This window comes from Melozone crissalis, unplaced genomic scaffold (genome assembly GCF_028551555.1).
Source record: "Melozone crissalis strain CALT ecotype California unplaced genomic scaffold, PUWL_Pcris_2 ptg000034l_1, whole genome shotgun sequence".
Classification (NCBI taxonomy): domain Eukaryota; kingdom Metazoa; phylum Chordata; class Aves; order Passeriformes; family Passerellidae; genus Melozone; species Melozone crissalis.
Window position 1 is genome coordinate 2,499,678 of NW_026535812.1, and position 12,089 is coordinate 2,511,766.

At 39.1% G+C, this 12,089-nt stretch overlaps 1 protein-coding gene across 1 annotated transcript in view; it reads right to left on the reverse strand.

The window, feature by feature from the left end:
• The window catches only part of LOC128940944 (glypican-5-like), a 372,567-nt gene that overhangs the window by 229,318 nt on the left and 131,160 nt on the right, over nucleotides 1-12,089 (reverse strand). The window contains exons 5-6 of the mRNA XM_054282769.1: nucleotides 11,104-11,163; nucleotides 9,447-9,572 (exon numbers count right to left, since the gene is read on the reverse strand). Coding sequence (XP_054138744.1) covers nucleotides 9,447-9,572; nucleotides 11,104-11,163 — 186 coding nt within the window. The remainder of the gene's footprint in view (nucleotides 1-9,446; nucleotides 9,573-11,103; nucleotides 11,164-12,089) is intronic.

Below are 12,089 nucleotides of genomic sequence, written 5' to 3' on the forward strand. Positions count from 1 at the left end.
ATTTGTATCTAAACTTTCTATCAAACTTGAAGAATTCTTCACAAATTCATTTCCCACACAGGGGAGGTTCAGGCTTGACTCACCAGCTGAGCAAGGCAAAACTTTTCACCAAAGCTCTTAATTTTCTTTATTCCTATCAATCCACTGGCTGTTTCTGTGGCTGTGTGTAAACCACCAGCTCCCAGCACAGAAAAGCTCATTTTAAAAAGCATTATTGGGGAGGTCAGTGATAGTACACACCAGGCAGGGACAGAGCCAGCCAGAGGGGTTTGGAGCAATAATATGGAGAGGCTGTGGGATAAACAATGTACAAATTAAACTACTTTTAAATGACACTTAACGTGTATCAAGCTTTGTGTCTACTCATCTGATGGAGGCCTCTAAGCACAGGCATGGCTCTGAACCTTCCTGAAGCCAGCAAATACTCTGAGATAAACCTGTGCCACTGGGAAGTCACTTTGGTAGGGCTTCTTCTTCCACAAATATCAGCATTTCAGAGATTTACCTGCTCTGTGTTGGGAAAACACAAAACCTTTCACACTGGAGAACAAGGTCAGCCCAGTCCACATCCTTCCTTACCAAAGGTGAGATTTACAGCCCAGCCAGCCCCAAGTGCAGAGCTGCACACTGAGCACCCTTCAGTGGGCTGGTGTCACTGTCACATTTTCTGAAAAATCCCTTCACCCAGGATTGTTCTCCTGGGAAGCTGAGAAGCCCCAGAGAAAAGGAAGACAATTCTGATCTCATTTGCTTCTCCTGTGCTGTGCTCATGTGGAATGTGTTTGGAGATTGTTTGCCCACAGGTGATTGTTCCATTGGATTCTGCTGGGAGTTGTTTTCACTCTTTGGCCAATCAGGGCCAAGCTGTGTCAGGGCTCTGGAAAGAGTCAGGAGTTTTCATTATTATCTTTTTAGCATTCTGTAAGTATCCTTTCTGTATTCTTTAGTGTAGTATAGCATTCTTTAATATAATATAGTATAATAAAGTAATAAATTAGCTTCTGAGAACATGGAGTCAGATTCATCAATCCTTCCTTCATCTGGGGAACCCCACAAATACAATAGGGTGGGAAATGGTTTATGTTATCCTTCATTTTATCCCTCACAGCCAGAGCAGCTCCAGCAGCACAGAGTGACAATCTCCCCACAGCACAAAAGCTTTGCTGGCAACCTAGGACACTCTTCAGCCTTCCAAGCCAAAATCCAGGTTATTTTTTTTCCCCATTTCGATGAATCAACATGTTTCCAGTGAAAACCAGCTAAAAAAAATAAAAATGCCTCTCCCTGATTCCAGCTCCAACTCTGGAATCAACTCCACCTTGCCACAGAAATTTCTCTAAGAAGCTGTGTGCAGCTGGATGTGTTAAATCACACACACATCACACTACACCAAAGATACTTTGCCAGCAAGGAATACAAACCAGCAAAAAGGAGATTATTTTGTGTCTTTTGGCACTTAAGGCTTTGAGAGCAGCAGAAACAGATTGCACCTCCACCCTTTGGATACAGAGTACCTGTAAGACAAATAAAACCAACCCTAAGGCCTAATTTAACTTCATGACAATTTACAGCAAGATCATCCTGCTAGCACAGTAAAACCTGCATCAAAATGCCAGGGGTGTGTGTGTGTGTACATATATATATATATATATATATATATATATATATTTATTTATTTATTTATTTATATAAATATATCTATACACTCATTCCTATTTCTCTGTCTCAAAAAATATCTGTCAGGAAAGCAAGAACTGTTACAGAGAAGCTTGCACCACTCTCTCTCTCTATATATATATGTGTGTGTGTGTGTGTGTGTGGATGTAGATATAGATATATATTTCAACATATATCTAAATTATTTCACAAAAAGATTCCAAGGCGGGAGGAAGGCTGGAGAACTATGCAGAATTTTTTTTACATTTCCACTAAAAGATCTGCATTTAAGCAACCACAGATTTATCTCAGCAACACCTTCCTCACATAATTCTCTTCTGTTTGAAAAATGTAAAATTTATTATTTGATATGCTGTGTTACAACACCGATGGATTCCTGCTTCAAAGTCCACAGAATTTAATGGATTTTTTTTCCATTGACCTGCTCATTTCACAGAGTCTACTGACTGATGAAAATGCTGTTTTCATCACTGCTGGGACACAGGATGAAGAAAGGAAAATGAGAAAATTCACTTCCAATTCACTTTACTTTTTAAAAATACACCTCCACTTTTAAGTCTCCAATTTCAACTTGAAATAGAATGTCCTGAAAAATACCAAAATCCAAACATCATATGGGAATCCTTTTTATCCAACAGACAAAGGCACCACAGTTCCAACCCTGCCCTACAGTTTTAGGAGAAAGGATTAAGTGTATCAGCATTAAAAACACTCTCATTGATATCTCATTTAACTGGGATTCTGCAGAATGCATTTCCAGCCCAATATCTCCAGGCCTTGATAGGATTTATCCTTCTTGTTTGCATTGCTGTATTGCATACCCATTGCAATTGAAAGAAAATGAATTTTGCTTCCCTCCAGGAAGAATCACTGGCTAAGACAGACTGAAGGATCAGATAAGAGTTTCACTTTCTATCTTTTCAACAGGGCTTGGAGTGTGACCTTTCCTAAGAGGAAAGGTAAAAAGTCACTCTGTTGAACTCTGCTCAATAAAATAAACTTTATCTTGGAGATTTTCCTTAGACTTTAACCATGTCTAGATTGTTCATGTTAGAAGAGCTTAAATGATTGGAGCACCACTATTTTAATACTGTAGTATTTTAATTGGAAAGTTTCAGTTTTCTGACTAAATAAGGGCTGTTCTTTCCTTCTGAATAATAAAAAACATACAAAAGAAAGAGTACATGCACATTACTTTATGCAATAAAAAATATTCCAAACTTTCCTTTCTCACTATGATAATATCAAATTTGTCATTGTTACATTGCATCTGCAAAATACTGTCCCACTGGAGCAAGCGGGTGGTTGGATGACAAGATTTATTCTTTCATGAATTCTGCTAAAAGGAGTAAAGCAGACACTGAGTAGGTACCAAATCTGAAGAAATGCTGAAATCAAGAATTAATTATTTGTGTTCAAGTCTCTTAAACTGAAAGAAAATGGTGGGTTTTTCAGTGTCAAAAAAATGCCTTTGCAAGTTAAATGTCCATTTGCATTAACAGAAATGCTTTTCAACTACCGACCCAACCCATCCATTCCAATTGCCTGGATATATCACTGTAACTAAAGTATTAACTAAAAAGAAGAAAGTCTCTCACTGCAAGGAAGATGAGAGAGTGATTTCACAGCAGGAGGACTGTTCCAAACAATCAGGTCATTCCTAACCAGCAGTGGGGTCTCCATGAGTCAATCCAGAGAATTTCACTAAATCTCAGTGAAATTTGTAACTATAGCATGCACAGAACACAACCTAAAGTGCAATTTGAAAACAGAAAGTGGAAAAAAATCCATCTTTAGAGAGAACCACCAACGTATTGGAAGTTAATCCTGTGCTGCAGAAGGTTGGCTGAAAGTGCCAGCAGAGCTCCTCAGTGACCCAAAGCCAGTCTGAGCACCAGGACTGTGGGGCTGTGAGGGTTCCCAGGATGAGGTGAGAGATGAGAATTTGACTCCAAGTTCTCAGAAGGCTAATATATTATTTTATTATGTTATATTAAAATAAATGATACACTAAAACTATACTAAAGAAAAAGAGACATCAGAAGGTTTAACAATAATGAATAATAAAAACCCGTAACAGACTCAGAGAGTTCAACACAGCTGGCTGTGATTGGCCAATAATTAAAAACAATTCACATGTTTGGATAAACAATTTCCAGACCACATTCAAGAGGAGCAAAACATGGAGAAGCTGAGGCTGCTCATCTTGCCAGGAGAAGAAATCCTGACAAAGGGATTTTTCAGAAAATATCACAGTGACACAGGATCTGCTGCCCACCAGGATCTGTCACCCAAACTCCTGAGCACTCCAGGCCAGGAGGACACAAATCATTCCATCAAACCTTGCCAAGATGAGCTCCTCATGCCTTCCATCAGGCTTCCTGGGCTCTATTCTGTGGTATCACAGCTCTCCTGGCTCTCACTGTATCTTCATACAAAAGTTCCTTCCTGACTCACATTCACTGCTCATCTGGAGCTGGGGCTGGAGAATCCAACACATTGCTCCTTCTGGGGTTACATTTTCTCCCAATAGCTGGCACATAATTACATTTAATGAAATATCTACACTGAGATCAATCTCTTGATAGTTTCCAGGACTGGAATCCTTAAAATTGTCTTTCCTTGATAACTGCATTTTAAAAAACCACAAAACAAACAAGCCCCACATCCCCACCAACAAAAACAAAGTTCTTAATCATACAGATTTATCAGTTTATCTTACAAAGATGAAATCCAGGCAAATGGTCTGACACAAGTATCTGTGGGTTAGATACCATGTACAAACATCACTGACTCCTGTCACTTTTCTTCACACCTTTTTTCCAACATGGGTCATGGTGAGGACCTGCCTCGACCTTTTTGAAATTTGTGGTGAGGAAGAAAGGAACAAAAACCAACAGAACATCCCAAGTCCTGGAAAATACCCTAAAACCTTAAAAATGCTGCAAAAACAGAGACAGCATTTTGCAGTTTACAGTCACAAGGAGATCTCCAGAAATTGTTTACACTTATGGCATGAGAACAACAGAAGTTAAATATGCTTTAAGCAAGCTGAGGCTAAATGACTGTCTCTGTTTTCCATATCCAGATGGCTGCTTGCTAGAGCCTAAGGAAATGAGAAAGGGGACAATGAAAGTGCTAAACTCATAAAAACTGAGAGTCTCTGAAGGAACACATTTTGAGAAAAAGTCACTCTGATTTGCCACTTCCTTCCTCAGCCAGCTCTCACAGGCCCTGAGAGCCTAACAACCCATGACAAGATCTGTTCAAGTTCATGGACATGTGTCCCATAATCCCCCCTCTCAGTGAAAAAATCCAAAAAAAAACCAAGGTGAGGAATGAAGGAGAAAAGGAAGGAAAAGAAGTGTGGGTCCCTACTAGCTGTTACAAAACATCCTTATTTTCTGTTCTAGGTAACTTGGTTTAAGAACCATTTACATGTCCAAGTTTGCTGCAAAAGGGACTCCAAGTGCAAAAACAGTTGCTGTAAAATATCTCCTTCCCTGTCCCCCAGAAAAATCAGGGTACTGTGACCGTGTTCACAGGGGTTCTTGGACAAGGGAAGAGACGAGGATCTGACTCCATATTTCAGAAGGCTTGATTTATTACTTTGTGATATATATTACATTAAAACTATACTAAAAGAATAGAAGAAAAGGTTTCATCAGAAGGCTAGCTAACAAAAGAAAAAGAAAGAATGAATAACAAAGGCTTGTGTCACGGCCAGAGAGTCCGAGCCAGCTGACTGTGACTGGCCATTAATTAGAAACATCCAACATGACTCAATCACAGATGCACCTGTTGCATTCCACAGCAGCAGATAATCATTGTTTACATTTTGTTCCTGAGGCCTCCCAGCTTCTCAGGAGGAAAAATCCTAAGGAAAAGATTTTTCATAAAACATGTCTGTGACAGGGTACTGCACATCAAACCTGCACTCTGCAGTGACAGGACTGTGTATTTATACCCTTGAACTCCTCAAGCACTACAAAACCACAGCAGATATGGAGAAAGGGGAATGAAGACTTCACCATGTCTCAAATATTTCTGCAATACCAGCCTGAAGTGTGCCACATTCAAAGCAACCCATTGTAGCTAAAATCCACCCATGCACACCTGAAGAGATACCTGAGCAATGGGAAGCTGTGTCTGACCAGCAGAATATTTCTGCTTCTACATCAACAATGATATTTCAGATCAAGCTAACTGGCATTAAGAAAAAGACCACTTCATTTGGAAACTCAGAAAATTTCCTCTAGAAATGGAGAGGCAACAAACACAGAATCCCCCACAGTGATTTTCAGAACAGTTTTTCTTTCTTCACTCCACATAAATCGAACTTTGATCCTCTGATCCAACAATTCTGTGCAGGATCCAAGTTAGAAATGGCTGTAGCCCAACAATCATTACGCTGAGACCATTCATTAGTGCATGGATGATTTCTTACATGAAGTCTTGCTTCAGGAACAAGATGCTCAAAAGAGCAATTAAGAGAAAGAAAGTACTCCCAGTGCAAGTATTTCTAATTTTGTCCTGAACTGACACTGGAGGATTCCTAGCAAAGCCATCTCTTCCTGTTCTCTGAAGAGCAGGCCAGAGGCAGAGTCTCAAACCAGTAGGAATCTCTTTTTATGGTGTATTTAACTGGCAGCTCAAAGTTCTTTTTCCTGCAAACACAATGATTTAAACACAACAAAACCCAAAGCACTAAAGTCCAAAAGAGAAACCAAATCCAAAGAACTAAACTAAAATTAAAAGGTACAACTCTAACCCTGTTTATCAGACCTCAAGTGCCCTCTCTACCAACTGAATGAATTATTACTCATTTCTGAGTAATAATTTCATATTGTTTCAGGCTGCATTTGTGTGTCAAATTGTTTTTAAAGCTCGAGTTTGTTTTTCCTAAAGAGCTGGTGCGCCAGCTAGCACAGAGCATAAATAAAGAATAAATAAATAAAGCTTCAGCAGCAGTGTGAAAATCAAGGAGGGTGGAGGAGACAGAACTGCAGCAGCCCCAGAGACCCAGTGACCCCAGACTGGAGCTCAGCAGACCCATGGGGGTGATCCATGTGCTGAGCCACAGGCAATAAAAAGGCTCAGTGTGCAGTTCAGAGCTGGTTACTACTGCTGCTATTTAATGCCCTGGGAGGGGAGGAAGAGCAGAGAGGAATTAATCTTCAGGAATCAGCAGGACAGGTTCAAGTGCCATGTGGGGAGGGCTGTGCCAAGCCCAGCTGTGCCAAACCCAGCCTATAAAACAGGTGATGAAAGGAGCAGAATGTGCCAGCATATATATACATATATATACACACACACATATATATACATATATATACATATATATACATATATATACATACACATGTATATAAAATACTTATTACATTATACATATAATATATAATAAAGACATAATATATAATTACCAATTATCAATTATTATATAATTAATTATTTATTCTTATATAATAATATAATATATAATATATAGTATAAAATACATAATATGTATTAAATATTATATTAATCATATACTGTATATAATATTATATAATATAATTATATATACTATAAATATTATATTAAAATTATATAAATATATATAGAACTTAATATAAATTTTTACAATTTAAATGTATATTTAAATTTTAATATAAAAATTATATAGACATGATATTAAAATCATAAATAAATAAAATATAATATAATTATAAAACTTTTATTTTATATAAATTATAATATTTATCTGGCTATCTATAGCTGTCTGATTAAACACATGAATTTAACCTTTTAGCTTTCCATTTTGCCCATTTAATATGTTAACTACAGACACATATCCAGGTTTGGTGGTGGGGCTGGGGTTTTCGCTGCTGTCATCTTTGGGGGTAGGCTGTTTAGATTTCCTTTTTGCTTTATTTTTCCTTTGTAATTCAACATATGAAGGATCTTGTTAGTCTTTTCCCTGCTTCCCATTCCTTTCAAACTTGATTTCTTTTCATGTGTCTCCAGCTCTGGGAAAGTTACAGACTGGCAAAGTAACAACAGCTTTCCCCTTCATGACTTTCTAAAACATATGCATCAGCAATTTGAGTGGTTTGGGCTTTTATAAAACAAAATAAGATAAAAATTAAAACTAACTTTTTTTTTTCTTCCTCAGGAAACTGATACAGAAAATATTTGGGTTTGTTTGGCTTTTCTTGGGTTTTTTTGGCCAGAAAGCTGTTTGTTCTAAAAGTTAACTGTGCATGCAGCAACATGCCACAAGCAAAAGAGATTCTGATATGGAAACATTGATTAGAAATACTGATATTCTTCCTGTTTCCTCTCCATTACTTTTACAGTAAAAATTTCAACCTGTATTGCAATCACTACACATCAATATTTGGAAGATTGCTTTATTGCCAAAATATTAAAACATATGCCCTAGAATTAATTTCAATATATTGAAATACTATTTTTGGATGTGTTAGACATGCATTTATCTCCAAAGAGCTCAGACATAATTAAGCTGAAGTTTTTTACACAAGAGAGCAGAGCTGTGTGGGAGTCAGAACCCCCATGAATGGCACTGACAGTGAGGGTCACATCTTTGCTCCATGTTGGAATTGTTCAGGAAGTTCCTACAAACCAACTTGTGACCATGAAAACTGCTTTAAAGCAAGAAAACAGAACACTAGAACTTTATCTTTTGTAATTGCTACAGACCACAAAATCCACTTCAAAAAGAAACATCAGTGAAAGCCAACACAATCCCATAGAACTTCTCTGTTTTGAAAAAAAGAAATTTTTGGAGAACACTCACTGGCACACTTCCAAGCAGCTCTCACTGCAAAAACTGATGTATACTTTGACAGTGATAGTAAAGATAGAATTTTGTTCTAAACATCTCTTTTCTCCTCAGGGTGATGTAGCCTCATGTTATACAGAATAAAAGAAATGACAGCAACAAGTTTAGCTCGTGGAAATGCAAGTGTACATTCCAGTTTAGAGTCTGAAGGGTGATGGGAAAGGCACTGATAAAATACAGAGGAGAAAAAAATTAGCTGGGAAACTGGAAAGGTCTTTTCACCCTGCAGAGCACCTCCAACAATGCCTTAGAATGCTGCTGACCTATCAGAAGGATGTGGAGAGATATTTTTTCACCATTTGTCCTGGTTTTGCATGGGAGGAATTCAGGGAAGTTGTGGAGGGAGGAGAAGTGTTCTGAAGGGTTTGTTTTGATTCTTAATACTTTTTTTTAAAATTTTAGTTGCTGTTTTTGACCATCACAGCAGAAGATGCAGGACAAGAAGAAGGACAGGACACACCCAGATTCCTCCATCTTGCCTCTTGAACCCCCATTCTAAATCCCCAAAATTCTACTTTTTCACCCTGTGACAAATTCACTATCATTCTACTCAAACCCTTGTGGTGTGTAACTCTTCACACAAAGCTGGTAATTGTTTCCATGGGCTAAATCAAAGGCACAGGTGTTTTTGACTCTGTGCCAGGGTCTCTGAGCCCCTTGCCAGGGTCTTGAATCACCCAGGGCAGCCAGAGGAATGTCCTGAATCCCAACAACTTTTAATAAAATTTTCTTATACCATTTTAAAGTTTTGAGCCTTCTTTGCCTTTCTCCTAATCCTGTCTCCAGCAGGAAGTGATTGGCCAGCACTGAAGCCACCACAGTCATTGGTGCATTGGCTGGCAAATCTAAAAATTGGTGAAATCTCTCATTGGTTAACCAAAACCACTACACAATGCCAGCAAATTTTTACTTAGAGCTTTACCTTTCCACAACATCCTCTCCATTCCAGCAGGTTGAGCTGTCTCTCATCACCAGGTCTCCATCACAAAGCCTTTCTGCTATGGAGGCATAAAAGGTTCTGGACCTCTTCATGTAACTGATGAACTCTCTGCAAGGCAGGAAGAGCACATTTAACAACACAACAACAAACTCAGCACTCACTTAAACCCCCTGTCAGCCCAACCCTCAATCACATCAAGGCTTTAGAAAATAAGTAATCTGAATTAATTTCTACTTCTAGTGTATTTTTACTCCTCATAGATCCATTTTTACTTAGTCTGGTGTCAATACAGATGATTACTCACCTAAAGGGTGCTTTTAACACGTGGTGTTAATGTGCCTCTCACTAAAACTGAAAAAAGGCTACACCTACTCTTTGTAAACAGATTAAAAAACACTGAGAAAACATCATCATAAAAGGCATGGCCAGTGCAGACAGTGTGCACAGAAAAATGCCTTGAGGCCAAATTTCTGCCTCTTTTACAATCTGATTATACCTATAACATATACCTGGCTGAGGTAGCCATAAAAACAAACTAAAATAGCAAATGTTAATTCAGCCCCATGAGGAATTACCTGCTGCACTGCTTTAGAAGCTCCTGTTTGTTGTGTTACAAGGTTCAGGACACAGACTGAGCTGGAGCCATCCCTGAGCTCTGTGCCTGTCTCAGAGCTGCCCTGGGGAGCCCAAATGATTGCTCCTGGTTTGCAGGGTTTCAAACACTGGAGAAGAGCAGGATGGAGCTGGATGGAGCTCAGCACAAAGCAGGCAGGATTTATCTCTCCTGGTTTGCAGGGTTTCAAACACTGGAGAGGAGCCTGGGTACAGCTGGATGGAGCTCAGCACAAAGCAGGCTGAGTCTCTAACCAGGATTTATCTCTCCTCAGCAGCAGCAGGTGCTTCAAACAACATCCAGCCCCACTGGGATATATCTATCCCTGCCATCTCTCCCCACAGCTACCTTTATACCTTCTTTATACCATCTCAAAAGTGTTTAACCATCCCATTTACCTTCTGTGATGAAATCCTGCTCTAGATAAATCAGTCATCTCATGCTCCTAAGAAACTAACTGGGCCTCATAGAGCAGGAAAGCTGGGATTTAAAGCAAAGAAAAAAGCAGGAATTTAGGGGATTACAAAGAGGTAATCAACATTTCTACCTCTTGAGTACCATACTTACAAATATGAGCTCTGAGTATTCCTAGAGCAAAGCCAGGCCCAGCCAGAACAACCTAAGAGGATCAGTTCCAAGAGGAAGCACAGATGCCAAAGATTTTACAGGTTCTAAATCAGAGTCTTCTTTGAAAGAGGAAACCAGCACCCTTTTAGGAGCCTGAAGCTTGCCTTACTCAGCTCACCCCCAGAGCTTTAAACTCCTTTGCCTCCTCAGCAGAGTGGGGCTCTGACATTTCAAAGCAGTGTCTTAGCAAATGCAGAATTCTCTGTTCTGAATCTCAGTCTGAGTGAAAATATTGATTTTTCATCATTATAAAACTGAACACACTAGGGGGGAAAATGTAGAGTTTCCCAGTGCCCCACAATGTAAAAAATCAAAAGTGTTCCAGCTCCCAGATTACAGATGGAGGTGAGCTAGGTGTAGAGACAACAACAAAGGATGTCACCTTGTTTTCATTCTTACCGAGAGATTTTTTTCAAACTTCTTGATTTGTCATTCTTTGAAGCTTTCAGAGGCAGAGAACTGGAATAGGCCAGGGAGAATAGGCATCAATCAGGAGAGGTTGGGGAGTAGGGGAGAAGCAGGAATTCAGGCAAATGAGGAAAAGAAATGAAAAACAAAAGAGAAAAGCAAAAATTATTTGAAGGAAAGGTCATCAAGCACATGCATAGGACAATATAAGAAAATAAATAAGGAGGAAAATTATCATGAGACTTTTGACAAGTATACATGCAATCAAAAATGTCAATTCAATACTGGGGAAAAAGTACAACAGAGACTATTTGTCACAATCATTTTCAAGTAAGAGCAGAATTACAAATGCAGTGCACGCAGCAGAAAGCTGAAAATAAATTCAGTGGTACTTAAATTAAGTGTAACTGATACCAAATGGAAGGGCTGTAAATACATGAAACCGTACAAGAAAACAATGGCAAACAGTTTAGGATGGGAACCATGGGGAGGGGGATACAAACCAGTAGCATTCATGTTCTGGTACAATGAGCAATTTACTGCCTGGTAATAAATAATATAAATACAGGTATTTTTTGCTGTTCTGGGATTGCATCACTGAAAAAACCACCCAACTCTGCAAAACTGGAGACACAGACTTACAGGCTACAGTGGAGGAAGAACTGTGGCAACAACCCTGGTGATTATTTCGTGTTCTTAGTGGAGAGAGCAGCCTGAGGACACAAGAGGATGCAGCTCTGCCATCTCAGCTATGGCACTGATGGCAGGAGTGGCCACAGGACAGCAGGGACCTGCCCTGGCCACCAGGGGAGTGGCACCTGCCTGCAGGAATTCCAACACAGCCACTCAAACAAATGAAAATTTGTAACAGGGAAAATCTGTATCAACTGAAACTTCAGCCCTGGCCAAAGTTCATGTGCATCTGACATTAATAATCTGGTTTGTACTAGCACTTTATTACTCAAATGTTAATAAAA